This window comes from Acanthochromis polyacanthus, chromosome 23 (assembly GCF_021347895.1).
Source record: "Acanthochromis polyacanthus isolate Apoly-LR-REF ecotype Palm Island chromosome 23, KAUST_Apoly_ChrSc, whole genome shotgun sequence".
Taxonomy (NCBI): Eukaryota; Metazoa; Chordata; class Actinopteri; family Pomacentridae; genus Acanthochromis; species Acanthochromis polyacanthus.
Window position 1 is genome coordinate 1,188,475 of NC_067135.1, and position 17,222 is coordinate 1,205,696.

General features: G+C 41.9%; 1 protein-coding gene across 1 annotated transcript in view; it reads left to right on the forward strand.

Moving 5' to 3' along the window:
• trpc5a (transient receptor potential cation channel, subfamily C, member 5a) overlaps positions 1 to 17,222 on the forward strand; it is a 153,582-nt gene that overhangs the window by 105,521 nt on the left and 30,839 nt on the right. The window contains exons 9-12 of the mRNA XM_051944118.1: positions 2,185 to 2,322; positions 5,575 to 5,773; positions 12,449 to 12,588; positions 16,830 to 17,030. Coding sequence (XP_051800078.1) covers positions 2,185 to 2,322; positions 5,575 to 5,773; positions 12,449 to 12,588; positions 16,830 to 17,030 — 678 coding nt within the window. The remainder of the gene's footprint in view (positions 1 to 2,184; positions 2,323 to 5,574; positions 5,774 to 12,448; positions 12,589 to 16,829; positions 17,031 to 17,222) is intronic.

Consider the following 17,222-nt stretch of genomic DNA (forward strand, 5'->3'; position numbering starts at 1 on the left):
ACACACACACACACACACACACACACACACACACACACACACACACACACACACACACACACACACACACACACACACACACACACACACACACACACTGATGCTACAGCCTGTTGGCTCCTCCAGAGACCAAACCAAACTGCTTTCATGGCACGACTTAAAAGTGCTGGGTGGCGCGTATTTTCGTGTTGTGTGACGTGGAGCCTTCCATTATTGGGGAGTAGAATATTGAATATGTCTCTGGCTGGTTGTAAATCCTGTTTGGGGAGCCAATAATTAATTTCTTTGTTTATTTATGCTTACCACTGAAAGGTACGGTGGCCGACAAGGGCATACGCGCCGCAAACAAAAGGACGCAATACAAACGGCCAAAACGCAATACAAACGATCAAAACGCTGCAAACACAGCAACGATGCAAACCCAAAAACACATAAAACAAATGCAACAGAGACATGCTGCAACAAAAAAACGATGCATTCACAGAAACGCTGCAAAAGCAAAAACACACAAACCGACAAAACAAATGCAAAAGGGAAATGCTGCGTACAAACCCCGAAACAACTGCAAGAGAGAGACGCTGCAAATTCACGGAAGGTCACCAGGCCACTAGAGGGAGCTGACCATACGGAAGGGACTGATCTTTTATACCGACAGGAAATACCCAGGAGGAAGTTGCAAAGAAGACAGCGGGATAAGAAAGTTTGCAAACACTTGGAGAGGAGAATAAAAAGGTTTTTTTCCCTTACGTCTTTTTTAAACACTCGGCCCTAGTCTCTTACAGTATTATCCAACAGCAGCAAATTTACGTAGCAAATATTAGCGTGCGTCTGTCTAGCAGACCGTTGCTAGGGACGCCGATCAGAACAGCTCCCCCTAGTGGCCTGGTGACCTTCCGTGAATTTGCAGCGTCTCTCTCTTGCAGTTGTTTCGGGGTTTGTACGCAGCATTTCCCTTTTGCATTTGTTTTGTCGGTTTGTGTGTTTTTGCTTTTCCAACGTTTCTGTGAATGCATCGTTTTTTTGTTGCAGCATGTCTCTGTTGCATTTGTTTTATGTGTTTTGGGGTTTGCATCATTCCTGTGTTTGCAGCGTTTTGGCCGTTTGTATTGCGTTTTTTTGTTTGCGGCACGTATGCCCTTGTCGGCCACCGTAGAAAGGGGTTGGATTGGAATGATCTGAAATTCGTTATGTGAGGTATTTGGTTCACTTTGAACCATCTCTCTCAATTGTACAGAGTCCTTCAAAAAAATCCTGGATCCAGACGGTGATCCGGATCACCTCCAAAATCTAATCGATTGTTACTTTTGCTCTTCCGGACATTCTGTAAAAATTTGGTGAAAATCCGTCCATAACTTTTTGAGTTATGCTGTTAACAGACAAACAGACAAACACACTCCGATTGGTCATCTGTACAATTGAGAGATAGCCTGGCGGAGGTTTGCGCTCTCCGAGTGCTTTTCTAGTTTAAATTGTTTATTCTTTATAAATATATTTCAGACATAGTTTAATTTTTGACAAATCTTATTAATTTTATTTGACTCAGTTACATTTTTTGAGACATTTTATCAATATTTTTCAGCATTTCATTTGTCATTTTTGGTTATGATATTCATTTTTTACTTCTTGGGGCATTTTTTTTAACAGTAATGCATTTTCAAATCTATTCATATTTTTTCTATCAGCATCTCTCTGGTTGTTCTGAAGGTTCTAGGGTTCTATCAGCAGCTCTCTGGTTGTTCTGAATGTTCTAGGGTTCTATCAGCAGCTTTCTGGTTGTTCTGAAGGTTCTAGAGTTCTATGAGCAGCTCTCTGGTTGTTCTGAAGGTTCTAGGGTTCTATCAGCAGCTCTCTGGTCGTTCTGAAGGTTCTAGGGTTCTATCAGCAGCTCTCTGGTTGTTCTGAAGGTTCTAGGGTTCTATGAGCAGCTCTCTGATTGTTCTGAAGGTTCTAGGGTTCTATCAGCAGCTGTTTGGTTGTTCTGAAGGTTCCAGGGTTCCATCAGCAGCTCTCTGCCTCAGAATGCCTCTGAATGATAGATGAGCTGCTTTTTAAACTGCGTTTGTCCAAGCAGAGATCATCTCTGAGCTCACTGTTTTGTCTGGTTTTAAACCTTCCAGACTCACATTGTGGTTCTAGGTGTTCCATTAACTCATCCCAGACTGTCTTCTCTCCGTCTCTCTCCAGTTTGTGGCTCAGCCGAACTGCCAGCAGCTTCTGGCCACGCTGTGGTATGACGGCTTCCCGGGCTGGAGGAGACGACACTGGGTGGTCAAACTGGTCACCTGCTTCATCATAGGACTGCTGTTCCCCGTCTTCTCTCTGGTGAGCAACACGTAGTGATTCCAGAGAAACCCATAGGAGACTCTGTCTTTTAAGTCAAACTGAAACCATCAGGACAGTGTTTGTTTCCCAGACCTCACTTTGTTTTTGATTGATTCTTCATTAACTCCTCATTAACTGATTTGACAGCGGATATGAACTAAAGATCAGCCTTACAGCTGTGCAGATAGAAATCAGTTAAAAACACCTTCGCTTGTCCTCATTTTGGTCTTTGAGATCGGATTAGAACGTCCAGACAGGAGAGATTCATCAAAACTGAAACAGAGCAAGATACAAAGAAAAGATGAGAATAAGGAGAACGAAGGAAAAATGAGAATGTCGAGGAACAGGAAACATGAGAATAGTGGATGTAAAGGGAATCATCAGTTGAAGAGAAAATATACCGAAGGAGACAAGCAGACGGACAAACAAGGACAGAGAAGACATGCTGTCTCTCCCTCAGAGTAAATCTGTTTTCCTGGAAGCCGTTAAGCTGAATCCTCGTTTATTGGCTGCAGGAGCCGTTGTCAGGAAAGACCTAAAAACAAAGTGGCAACAGGAGTAGGATTCTTGTTTTAGTTTAACAGAGGAATGAGAAGACGTCTTCCATGTGTTAGTTCTGGTTGTCTTCTTCAGGATGGAGCAGCTTTAGAAACATGAATTCAACCCAGAAATACTCAGAAACAAGTCAGAGTGACAGGAGACTCTGTTCTGTCTTCATTGTTTCTGAAACACTTGGAGGTAAAGGTCCTCCAGGTGGAGCTAAATGAGGTTCCAGGTACTGAGGGGTTCAGTTGAGCTGTCACTCATGATCCTTCAAGAAGCTGTCACTGGAGATCCGTCAGACAGTTTGATCTAAACCACTCTAGACATGTTTCATTGGTGTTTGATGAACCAAAATCTTCTGACCACCTGGTGAAGCAAAGCAGTTCTGACCTGCCAACATCTGGACTCTATAAACCTCTGGAAGTGTCCTCTGGAACGGGCAGCATAGACGGTACAGCACCGTGGAAAAATATCTGTCTAATATCTGGATCTGTTTGATGATCTTAAACATTTAAGAGGGGGAAATATTCAACTAAATAAGAATTCAAGAAAGGGACAAAGAGGTGGAAAGTGCTCTGAGAAAACTGGAAGTGAGGAGTTTATCTAAATGAGAACTGAGACCTAAAAAATACTTTTCAACTGTTCCCTCAAATGGAGCCATAATTCACTAAATTAACACCAAACTGTATTAAGGAGGCTCCAAACTACCGACTGAGACCTAAAACCCTTTAGAAAAATGATCACTGAGCAAACAGATCAAGGTCGAAGCTAAAGCATGTTCTCATAGACTTCTATTCTGTCGGAGTTTGTTGGAGTCGCCCCCTGCTGGCTGTGGGAGAGAATGCAGGTTACCAATCAGACTAGTTGCAGCTCGTTATCCAGAGCAGAGACGAGACTAAATTTATCACTCATTTAATGTTCATAGAAAAAGAGATTTTCTTTCAACAATAAGGACATTTCTAAGTGACCCCAAACAGAACTACACCTGCTACAACTACACCTGCATTCTCTCTCACAGCCAGCAGGGGCGACTTCAACAAACTCCAATTAAATAGAAGTCTATGAGAACATGCTTTAGCTTCTACCTTGATCTGTTCGCTCAGTGATAATTTTTCTAAAGGGTTTTAGGTCTCAGTCGGTAGTTTGGAGCCTCCTTAATACATCCATCCATCCATCCATCCATCCATCCATCCATCCATCCATTCTCTATCCACCGCTTTATCCTCACTAGGGTCGCGGGGGGTGCTGGAGTCTATCCCAGCTGACTCGGGCGAAGGCAGGGAACACCCTGGACAGGTCCTCCTTAATACAGTTTGGTGTTAATTTAGTGATTTTCACATTTTCTGTGAGATTTTTCCTTCTAGACCTCTCAATAAATGTTCCAATATTCCAGTAGTCTCCCCCAAAACAAACAATATAACATGACTCACTGCAGTAAAGGCAACTTGTTTACTAGAACTCTGATTGGGTTTCAGGGTTCAGATGGGCTAAATCTGATTTAATTTTTCTTGTATCAGCAGAAATCTTGAATCTAATAATAGTAATAAAGTTTATTTCTTTGCAACCGGAGTTACAAAGAAAGAGCAAAAATACAATTAGAAAAAGACATTTTAAATATGAAACAATCTGTAGAGGAGGTTTTAAAAGCTGTTTATTCTGACTGTAGGAGCTGTTTGTTGCTAAATAGATGTGAAACCCACTAAATACCAATGAGGTTTTCTTATTTCCTCATTTCTGCTCCAGAATGTTTCCCTTTCATTCCTTCAGTTTAGTGAAATTTTCTTCAGGCTCAGCTAACGTCTGCTGTTGGTTCAGTTCTCTGGTGCATAATTAGATCAGGGAACATTTTTCACGCCTTTTTTTTCTCCGTTAACTCCGTGACCTTTGCGGTGTTCAGAGACTCTAAACCGGATCAGACTTGCATGACGAGATGAGCGGCTCGTTTCTAATGGAGTTATTTTTACTGTAGTGCTGATGTCAGGAAGTTCAGACGATGAAGGTCATTTAATGAAAAGTTGACCAGAACTGGACCTCCTCAGAATTAGCTGATCTACATCTACAGGAACTTTATTAATGAATGGAACTTCTACCTTCATACCAGGATTATTTTCAGACCTGCAGGTCCTTGAAGTCCACAGAGGTGGGTCTTAGTTTCACAGTTTTTTGAAAGAGCATTATGGGGGTTTATCCGTCAACAGGGCACCATGACAAAGTTTCTGTGGAGGTTAATGGACTTTTTCTATCATTTCTGGGCCTCAGAACTGCATTGGTCGAGTAGATAGAACCATGACATTTTAGGATTATTTAGGTGTACTGTCTAAACACTAAATCTGTTCATTTCCTCTATAACCAACATTGGGCAGTATTATGAAGAAAAATAAATTCAACAACAAAAGTCAGAGAAAAAAGACAAAAACACCAAAAAAGACAAAACATTACAAAAACAAGACACAAAATGACAAAATATGAGACAAATGACACGAAGAAAAACAAAAAAAGAGACAAAAACTTTGATAAAAAAAGTCAAAAGTCGACAATCTAGTATTTTACTTTTTGATCAAAACAAGTTGTCATGGCCTAGAAATGATTTTAAATTTATAGTTTTACTAATTTACAATCTGCAGTTAATGTCTTCTCTTTAGGCAGTTTCTTCTTCTTTGGTTATCTGTCATTGAGGACGGTGGTCTAACCTCCATCTCTGCTCCTCAGATCTACCTGCTGGCTCCAAAGAGTGCTCTGGGGAACTTCATCAAGAAGCCCTTCATCAAGTTCATCTGCCACACGGCGTCCTACCTGACCTTCCTCTTCCTGCTGCTGCTGGCCTCACAGCACATCGCCAGAACCAACCTGCACATGCAGGGACCTCCACCCACCATCGTGGAGTGGATGATCCTGCCCTGGGTGCTCGGTGAGTACAGCAGCATTACTGAGGTTTTTTTCTGGAGGTTCTGGAGGAACAATCCAGCTGCAGCTGCTGGAAACATCTGGATCAGAGGTCAAATATTTGTAAAGACTGTATAAAAACTGTAAAAACTGTATACAATTCTAGAGTAGACCTACCGACAACTGGAGAAAGTTCTAGAGCAGACCTATCGACAACTGGAGGAAGTTCTAGAGCAGACCTATCGACAACTGGAGGAAGTTCTAGAGCAGACCTACCGACAACTGGAGGAAGTTCTAGAGCAGACCTACCGACAACAGGAGGAAGTTCTAGAGCAGACCTACCGACAACTGGAAAAAGTTCTAGAGCAGACCTACAGACAACTGGAGAAAGTTCTAGAGCAGACCTACCGACAACTGGAGAAAGTTCTAGAGCAGACCTACCGACAAGTGGAGAAAGTTCCAGAGCAGACCTATCGACAACTGGAGGAAGTTCTAGAGTAGAACTACCGACAAGTGGAGAAAGTTCTAGAGCAGACCTACCGACAACTGGAGAAAGTTCTAGAGCAGACCTACCGACAACTGGAGAAAGTTCTAGAGCAGACCTACCGACAACTGGAGAAAGTACTAGAGCAGACCTATCGACAACTGGAGGAAGTTCTAGAGCAGAACTACCGACAACTGGAGAAAGTTCTAGAGCAGACCTACCGACAACTGGAGGAAGTTCTAGAGCAGAACTACCGACAACTGGAGAAAGTTCTAGAGCAGACCTACCGACAAGAGGAGAAAGTTCTAGAGTAGACCTACCGACAAGTGGAGAAAGTTCCAGAGCAGACCTACCGACAACTGGAGAAAGTTCTAGAGTAGACCTACCGACAACTGGAGAAAGTTCTAGAGCAGACCTACTGACAACTGGAGAAAGTTCTAGACAACTACAAATTCTACCTCATCTTATCTTATCCAGTCATTTTGAACCCTGGCTTGAAGTGCCCCAGAAAAATGGATTAAATGCTTCAGAAAAATGTTTAAAAAATCCTTAAAATAATTAGATTTTTACCTGATTTAAATACAGTAAAATAGTGGAATTTTATGGTCACCTATTATCGAAGAACAAATAATTTTTTCTATATAAATGCAGATGTAAATTTGGGGGGGTTTGTGTCAAATTATGATATTTTGACTAAACATTTACTGTCAAACATGATGTAAGAATAAATTATTATTTTTGTACATTATTTTTGATGTCATTTGCAGTTCAGGCCTGATTTTACCTCTTTTTTTGTACTTGAAATGTAAAATTATCCTTTTTTTTCTGTGTTTTTATTAACTAATTTACTGAACTGGAAACCTGTAAAATGACAGTAAATTGATCCAAAAAATAAACTGTTAAAAAAGCCATTTTTTTATAATGTCCAGAATCCTACGCCTACTTTTATTGTTGTCATACAGATGTGAACTTTTTCCCTTCCGTAAATTCTTTCCAGTTGTGCATGAGCAGCAATTTTAATTAATCTGCAGTGAAAAAATGCTCACAGAGTCTCAGTGATGCTGCAGTTTTTCTACGAAATGCTCCGTAATCCTAGAACCAAACCAAATACGTCATCCAGTTTGATTATTTTCTCCAATCAGTGACTCACATTAACAACAATTGACAACATTTGAATGTTGGAACTATGACAGGAAAAGGTAGAGAGCTGGTTGACATGATGCAGAGGAGGAAGGTGGACATACTGTGTGTCCAGGAGACCAGGTGGAAAGGTAGTAAAGCTAGAAGTTTAGGAGCAGGGTTCAAGTTGTTCTATCATGCTGTAGATAGGAAGAGAAATGGAGTAGGAGTTATCTTGAAGGAGGAGTTTGTTAGGAAAGTCCTGGAGGTAAAAAGAGTGTCAGATCGAGTGATGAGCCTGAAGCTAGAAATCGAAGGTGTGATGGTACACGGTGCTTGAGTGCTCTGGGTATGCTCCACAGGTAGGATGTGAGCTGGAGGAGAAGCAGAAATTCTGATTGGACCTTGATGAAGTGATGCAGAGCATCCCTAGAAGTGAGAGAGTTGTCATTGGTGTAGACTTCAATGGACATGTTGGTGCAGGAAACAGAGATAATGAGGAGGTCATGGGCAGGTTTGGTATCCAGGAGAGGAACGCAGAAGGACAGATGGCAGTCGACTTTGCAAAAAGGATGGAAATGGCTGTAGTGAATACTTTCTTCCAGAAGAGGCAGGAACAAAGGGTGACCTATAAGAGTGGAGGTAGGAGCACACAGGGAGACTACATCTTGTGTAGATGGTGTAATCTGAAGGAGATCAGTGACTGCAAAGTAGTGGTAGGTGAGAGTGTAGCCAGACAGCATAGGATGGTGGTGTGTAGGATGACCCTGGTGGTGAAGAAGATGAAGAGGGCAAAGGCAGAGCAGAGGACCAAATGGTGGAAGCTGAAAAGGAAGAGTGTTGTATGACTTTCAGGAAAGAGTTGAGACAGGCTTTGGATGGTCAGGAGGTGCTTCCAGATGACTGGACAACTACAGCAAATGTGATCAGGGAGACAGGTCGGAGAGTACTTGGTGTGTCACCTGGAAGGAGAGGAGATAAGGAGACTTGGTGGTGGAATGAGGAGGTGCAGGAGTGGATCCAGAGAAAGAGGTTAGCTAAGAAGAAGTGGGACACTGAGAGGACTGAAGAGAGTAGACAGGAGTACAGGGAGATGCAGCGTAAGGTGAAAGTAGAGGTGGCAAAGGCCAAACAAGGAGCTTACGATGACTTGTATGCTAGGTTGGACAGTAAGGAGGGAGAGACTGATCTGTACAGGTTGGCAAGGCAGAGAGACAGAGATGAGAAGGACGTGCAGCAGGTTAGGGTGATAAAGGATAAGGATGGAAGTGTGTTGACAGGTGACAATAGTGTGATGGGAAGATGGAAAGAGTACTTTGAAGAGTTGATGAATGAGGAAAATGAGAGAGAACGAAGAGTAGAAGAGGTGACTGTTGTGGACCAGGAAGTAGCAAAGACTTGTCTTGGAGAGGTAGCAGTAGAGTTTCTGACTGGGTTGTTCAACAGGATCTTAGATAGTGAGAAGATGCCCGAGGAATGGAGGAGAAGTGTGCTGGTGCCCATCTTTAAGAACAAGGGAGATGTGCAGAGTTGTGGCAACTACAGAGGAATAAAGCTGATGAGCCACACGATGAAGCTATGGGAAAGAGTAGTTGAAGCTAGACTAAGGGCAGAGGTGAACATCTGTGAGCAGCAGTATGGTTTCATGCCAAGAAAGAGTACAACAGATGAAATATTTGCTTTTGAGGATGCTGATAGAGAGGTACAGAGAAGGTCAGAAGGAGCTGCATTGTGTCTTTGTAGATCTGGAGAAAGCTTCTGACAGGGTGCCCAGAGAGGAACTGTGGTTTTGTATGAGGAAGTCTGGAGTGGCAGAGAAGTATGTTAGAGTGGTGCAGGACATGTATGAGGACTGTAAGACAGTGGTGAGGTGTGCTGTAGGAGTAACAGAGGAGTTCAAGGTGGAGGTGGGACTACATCAGGGATCAGCTCTGAGCCCCTTCTTGTTTGCTATGGTGATGGACAGGATGACAGACGAGGTTAGACGGGAGTCTCCATGGACTATGATGTTTGCAGATGACATTGTGATCTGGAGTGAGAGCAGGGAACAGGTGGAGGAGAAGCTAGAGGCGTGGAGGTTTGCCCTGGAAAGGAGAGGAATGAAGGTTAGCCGCAGCAAGACGGAGTATCTGTGTGTGAATGAGAGGGACCCAAGTGGAAGAGTGAGGTTACAGGGAGAAGAGATCAAGAAGGTGGAGGATTTTAAGTACTTAGGGTCAACAGTCCAGAGCAATGGAGAGTGTGGAAAAGAGGTGAAGAAGCGTGTACAGGCAGGCTGGAACGGCTGGAGAAAAGTGTCAGGTGTGATGTGTGATAGAAGAGTTTCAGCTAAAATGAAAGGAAAGGTTTACAAAACTGTGGTGAGACCAGCCATGTTGTTTGGTCTGGAGACAGTGTCCCTGAGGAAAAGACAGGAGGCAGAGCTGGAGGTAGCAGAACTGAAGATGCTGAGGTTCTCTTTGGGAGTGACCAGGATGGATAGGATCAGGAATGAGGACATCAGAGGGACAGCACATGTTAGAGGCTTTGGAGATAAAGTCAGAGAGGCCAGACTGAGATGGTTCAGACATGTCCAGAGGAGAGAGAGTGAATATATTGGTAGAAGGATGCTGAGTTTCCCACTGCCAGGCAGGAGGCTTAGAGGAAGACCAAAGAGGAGGTTTATGGATGTGGTTAAAGAGGACATGAAGGTAGTTGGTGTGAGAGAAGAGGATGCAGCAGACAGGGTTAGATGGAGGCAATTGATTCACTGTGGCGACCCCTGAAGGGAAAAGCTGAAAGGAAAAGAAGAAGACATGACTCACATTAAATGATGAAGTTCAGGTGAGTCAAAGACAGAGAAAAGCAGCAGATTTAAGTCAGTCATCTGGCTCTTCTTCTTCTTCTTCTTCTTCTTCTTCTTCTTCTTCTTTTTTTTCTTCTTCTTCTGAAGAGGCTGAGTGAGGAGGAGGAGGAGGAGGTGTGGGAGTTCCATCTCCATCCCTCTCAGAGCTGACACCAATCATTAGCAACCATCTGCTGCCTCCGTCGTCTCCACAAACTTCCACTGTGGCTGATAAAACAACTGTTGCTGCATTTGTTCTGCAGGAGAAACTTAGACCAACGAGGAGCTATTTTAGTTTCAGAATGTGTTCCTCTGCTCATCTCTTCATCAGTCCTTCATCTAATCCATCCTTCTGTCCATTTTTATTCCCTCTGGTTAATTTTTCACTCTAATATAAACTCCTGCAGCTTTATGGAAACAGAACAACAGGAAGAAGGAGAGAAAAGTCAAAAAAGTCGAAGGAAAGTTAAAAATCCAGCATTTCTCTGTGATAAATGTAGTAATTTTATGGATTTAATATGCAACTTTAATCCTCTGAGGCTCTGATGGTCAAACATCCACATTAATAACCAACAACAGGATGTTTTTGGTTGTTTTCTGTGAGTAAAACTTTAAACATCTTTGGTTTCATAGATGCTGGAATAAAAACCCTCCGTACTGAGGGATCTGGTGTGGAGCTTCTGGTTAATACCGGGTCAGCCGTGGCCACTTGTCTCAGAAAAACCCAGAAAACCGAATATTCCAGGGAGAGTGTTAGAGGGAAAACGCCTGGTGAATTATTTAGAATGAAACAGGACTTTATCTGAAGGCAGTGGAACAGAACAAACGCAGTGTTTCCCCTGGGTTGAAATGGCTCTGAGGTGGTGGGTTGTGCCGGAGGCACGAAGCAAGTAGGGGGTTCCGGGGGCATGCCCCCCCGGAAAAATTTTGAAAATCAAGATGCAAAATGGGGCATTCTGGCACAATTCGGAGCACATTTTGTTGTATTTGTAGCCATTTCCAAAAACTAAATTAAATAAAATTTTCATGTTTCTTATTCTAAAAATTAGTGATAAGGAGAAAATATGACAAATATAAACCCACTTGTTCTTGTGATCAAAACATGTCAACTAGTCCAGTCTATTATATTCTGGTCAGATTTCCACTCCATTCCAAAATGCCACATCAGTTCTTATTACAAATTTGAAAAAGACGACAAAGGACTTGAATCTGGAATCAAGTGGTGACTTTTACTTTTTTTCTAAAAACAACTACATGTTAGGTACCAAATTCCCACTTCATTTTTATTTATAATAAAAAGGTCATGACCTTCATTTTACTTAAAAATGTGAAAGAAAACTTAAACTCTGGGTTAACAGCTGGTTTTCTGAAGGAGTTAGTTCTGTTTTCAAAACTGTTCCCTTTTTGAACACAGAACTAGAATTTGAACACAGAATCTGTTTTGCCATTGAATGATATAATTTCGGGCACTCTATAAATCATTTTATCAAAAGAAACTAGGAACTTTATACTCCGTTGAAATCATTTGTCTCGTTGGGTAGAACGGGTTTTGTCGTGCCTAAATGTTTTAACTGGAGCCATTTTTACAGTCGCTGTCAATTCGTATCGCCGCGGACAACAGAACAGTAACTCAGTAAAGGAAGCGAGATCGATGCCTACACTGCGTTGCTCACTTTATTTTGATGACATGCGATAGTTTTGATACTTAATTTGACATATATCTGTGATACACACCTGCTTTTAGCCCCGAAAAACGAAACCATGGAGCGCTGCCGCTTCTTGTCCGCCATGCTCGTTGTTCGTCAATCGGAACGACCGACATTTGAAACGCGAACTTGCGGGATGTCATACGAGAACTGAGTGTTACCGACCAATGGGGATGTGTCTGCTGTCTTCACCCACGGCGAGAAAAGGCTGCCATTCTGTTGATTTCAGCGGCGAATATACCGGACTTATGTGTCAATGCTTTCTAATATTTAGCATTACTTTTTTCTTCTTTTTTTTTTTGGTGCGGACCAGTGAAGCGGCAATGTTCGCAAAATTGTAATGAGGCGGTGGCCTATAGCAGAGAGGCGGCCCGCCTCATCGGTCATATAGGAGGGGAAACACTGAAACGCTCTCTGCTTCCTGGATCAGGGTTCCTGGTTCCTGCCCCGGGGGCCACTCTGGTCAAAGAACTGAAGCAAACAAACCACAGTAACATGCTCATCTGTTAGCATGTAAATAAGCAGCTGTTGGCATGTAAATAAGCAGCTGTTTGTGTGTATTTTCAGGCTTCATCTGGGCTGAGATTAAGGAGATGTGGGACGGAGGCTTCACAGAGTACATCCACGACTGGTGGAACCTGATGGACTTCGCCATGAACTCGCTCTACCTGGCTACCATCTCTCTGAAGATCGTAGCCTACGTCAAGGTAAACAACACGCTGAATGTCAAAATTCTTAATAGTCCTGTCAAATACAAGAAATGTCTTAATGTTTTCAGTTTCACGTCAGTTTCAAAACGACCACAAAGAAACACAAAACAACCACAAAGAGACACAAAACTACCAAAAAGGTACACAAAACCACCACAAAGAAACACAAAACAACCACAAAGAGACACAAAACTACCACAGAGAGACACAAAACAACCACAAAGAGACACAAAACTACCACACAGAGACACAAAACGACCACAAAGAGACACAAAACTACCACACAGAGACACAAAACTACCACACAGAGACACAAAACCACCACAAAGACACACAAAACTACCACACAGAGACACAAAACTACCACAAAGAGACACAAAACCACCACAAAGAGACACAAAACTACCACACAGAGACACAAAACCACCACAAAGAGACACAAAACTACCACACAGAGACACAAAACCACCACAAAGACACACAAAACTACCACACAGAGACACAAAACTACCACAAAGAGACACAAAACCACCACAAAGACACACAAAACTACCACAAAGAGACACAAAACCACCACAAAGAGACACAAAACTACCACACAGAGACACAAAACCACCACAAAGAAACACAAAACAACCACAGAGACACAAAACTACCACAAAGAGACACAAAACTACCACAGAGACACAAAACTACCACACAGAGACACAAAACCACCACAAAGAGACACAAAACTACCACAGAGACACAAAACTACCACACAGAGACACAAAACTACCACAAAGGGACACAAAACTACCACAGAGACACAAAACGACCACAAAGAGACACAAAACTACCACACAGAGACACAAAACTACCACACAGAGACACAAAACCACCACAAAGACACACAAAACTACCACACAGAGACACAAAACCACCACAAAGAGACACAAAACTACCACACAGAGACACAAAACCACCACAAAGAGACACAAAACTACCACACAGAGACACAAAACCACCACAAAGAAACACAAAACAACCACAGAGACACAAAACTACCAAAAAGTTACACAAAACCACCACAAAGAAACACAAAACAACCACAAAGAGACACAAAACCACCACAAAGAGACACAAAACCACCACAAAGAGACACAAAACTACCACACAGAGACACAAAACCACCACAAAGAAACACAAAACAACCACAGAGACACAAAACTACCACAAAGAGACACAAAACTACCACAGAGACACAAAACTACCACACAGAGACACAAAACCACCACAAAGAGACACAAAACTACCACAGAGACACAAAACTACCACACAGAGACACAAAACTACCACAAAGGGACACAAAACTACCACAGAGACACAAAACTACCACAAAGAGACAAAACTACCACAAAGGGACACAAAATTACCACAGAGACACAAAACGACCACAAAGAGACACAAAACCACCACAAAGAGACACAAAACTACCACAAAGAGACACAAAACTACCACAAAGGGACACAAAATTACCACAGAGACACAAAACTACCACAAAGAGACACAAAACCACCACAAAGAGACACAAAACCACCACAAAGAGACACAAAACTACCACAAAGAGACACAAAACTACCACAAAGGGACACAAAATTACCACAGAGACACAAAACGACCACAAAGAGACACAAAACCACCACAAAGAGACACAAAACCACCACAAAGAGACACAAAACTACCACAGAGACACAAAACTACCACACAGAGACACAAAACTACCACAAAGGGACACAAAACTACCACAGAGACACAAAACTACCACAAAGAGACAAAACTACCACAAAGGGACACAAAACCACCACAAAGAGACACAAAACTACCACACAGAGACACAAAACCACCACAAAGAAACACAAAACAACCACAGAGACACAAAACCACCACAAAGAGACACAAAACTACCACAGAGACACAAAACCACCACAAAGAGACACAAAACTACCACAAAGAGACACAAAACTACCACAGAGACACAAAACCACCACAAAGAGACACAAAACTACCACAGAGACACAAAACCACCACAAAGAGACACAAAACTACCACAAAGGGACACAAAACTACCACAGAGACACAAAACTACCACAAAGAGACACAAAACTACCACAAAGGGACACAAAACTACCACAAAGGGACACAAAACTACCACAGAGACACAAAACTACCACAAAGAGACAAAACTACCACAAAGGGACACAAAACTACCACAGAGACACAAAACGACCACAAAGAGACACACAACTACCACAAAGGGACACAAAACTACCACAGAAACACAAAATGACCACAAACACCAATAAAATGACTATAAAAAGCCAAAAGTGACCACAGAGAGACACAAAAGTGGCCTGTTTGCAGAAAAGCAGCCCCACAGCATGATGCTTCCACCTCCATGCTTCACAGCAGGAACTGTGTTCTTTGGCTTGTAGGCCTCACCCTTCTTTGTCCAGATGAAAGCCGCATCTCTGAGCCCAGAAAGCTCCATTTTTGTTCCATCTGACCAGAGAACAGATGACCAGAAGCTTTGTGGTGTGTTTTTATGTAACAAAAAAAAACATTTTAAATATAAAACAGAGTAGCTGAATAAATATCAGAATGAAGATGAAGATGTCTGGATGTCAAAGACTGACTGAACTTCTACCTGATATCTGAAATATTTCACTTTTTAAACAGTAGAATCTGTAGAACTCCTGTACAGAACAGCTCAGTGGGTCGATGGATGAGAGAACAGTTCTGTTTTCTGTTTAACGTCTCATGTCCCTCCATGTGATTCAGAGGATGATGATGATGGTGATGATGATGCTCTCATGCTTGTGCACTAATTGACATTTGGTTGTGGCATCTCGTCAGGAAAAGCAGCGACGAGCCGACAGAGAAATTGAAGAAGAGTGAGAACCACTTTAAATGCTGCATGAGGAGGAGCAGGGACTCAGAGTAGAGGTTTCTGGGAAAAAACAACAAAAATGAGACACAAAACGACAAAAGCGAGACATAAAATGAAAAAACAAGACACAAAGCGACAAAAACGAGACATAAAACGAAAAAAACGAGACACAAAACGACAAAAATGAGGCATAAAATGAAAAGAGAAAAAACAAGAAACAAAAGCAACCACAAACAGCAAAATGAGACAAACTATGACACAAAGGAAACACAAAACGACAAAAATGAGACACAAAACAACAATAACGAGACACAAAACGACAAAAATGAGAAAAAACATGGCAAAAACTAGAAACAAAAACAACCACAAACAGCAAAATGAGACAAAATATGACAAAAAGGAAACAGAAAATGACAAAAACGAGACACTAAACAACAAAAACTTGGCTGGATTAGACCCTCTGGAGGACCGGTTTTGTTGGAAAGCCCTAGTTTAAAGGATGAATCCAGAATCCAGAGAGATGTGAGCAAAGATGGCAGAAAACAAACTGGAATTTCTTTTATTATTTGCTTCTCAAATGTTTTACAAAGTTGGAATCAACATGTGCAATATTTATCCGAGTGTCCACAGCAGAAAAAATAGATATTTTAATACTGACATTTATTTTTCCAGACTCGTCTCACCTGTGCTGTGTGGAAACAGTGCCTGCAGTTCATCCTGAACTTGCTGAATGTTTCTGACGTAACTGTTGATCACAGCTGAGTCACTAAAAGCAGAATTTAATATATCTTTAATTTTTATATTAATGTTTATTTTTTACAGAATCTGCTCTGTGCAAAGGAGTTATTTTTGGTGAATTTTTTATATGTATAAAAACGTGATTATGATGAAAAATCTTCAAAATTCCTTTAAGTTTTGGCTGAACTTCAGGCTGACAGAATCTAAACACTACAAACTGTAGAATTTATGTAGAATGAAGGGATTCTGGTGAAATATCAGACATTTTAACTTTAGATTTGGTTAAATTTCCTGATGGAGCAGCATGTCACAGATGAGTAGTTTGAGGACAGTCAGGAGTTCAAAACCAGAAGATTTTCTTTATTTTTGCAGTTTCTGGCTCTGATAAATAGTTATTTTTAAAATGTATTTGAATAAAATATCATTCCTCAGTGGTGCTCAGATTGTTATTGGATGTCAGCAGCTTCCTGTCTTTGTGCTAAGCTAGGCTAAAGACAACCTGGACTCATCGATAGAACTCCTGAGTTCTTCTGATAACCATCTAACCTTCTCTGTGTCTCTGTTGCTGCAGTACAACTCGTCTCGGCCGAGGGAGGAGTGGGAGATGTGGCATCCGACGCTGATCGCCGAGGCTCTGTTTGCCATCGCCAACATCTTCAGCTCGCTCAGACTCATCTCCCTGTTCACTGCCAACTCCCACCTCGGCCCTCTGCAGATCTCTCTGGGCCGGATGCTGCTGGACATCCTCAAGTTCCTCTTCATCTACTGCCTGGTAAGATGTCCACTGAAGGTCCTCACACAGATGATGAGTTCAAGGACCAGGCAGAGGAACAGAGCAGTCATTATGTCCATTTAACTTTGACAAATCTTGAACAAACATTCATTCACAGCATGTTTTTACACAACTACTCTATTTTAAAGACTGTAAACATCACAAATGCATCATAAAGTTTCTGTTATTTTA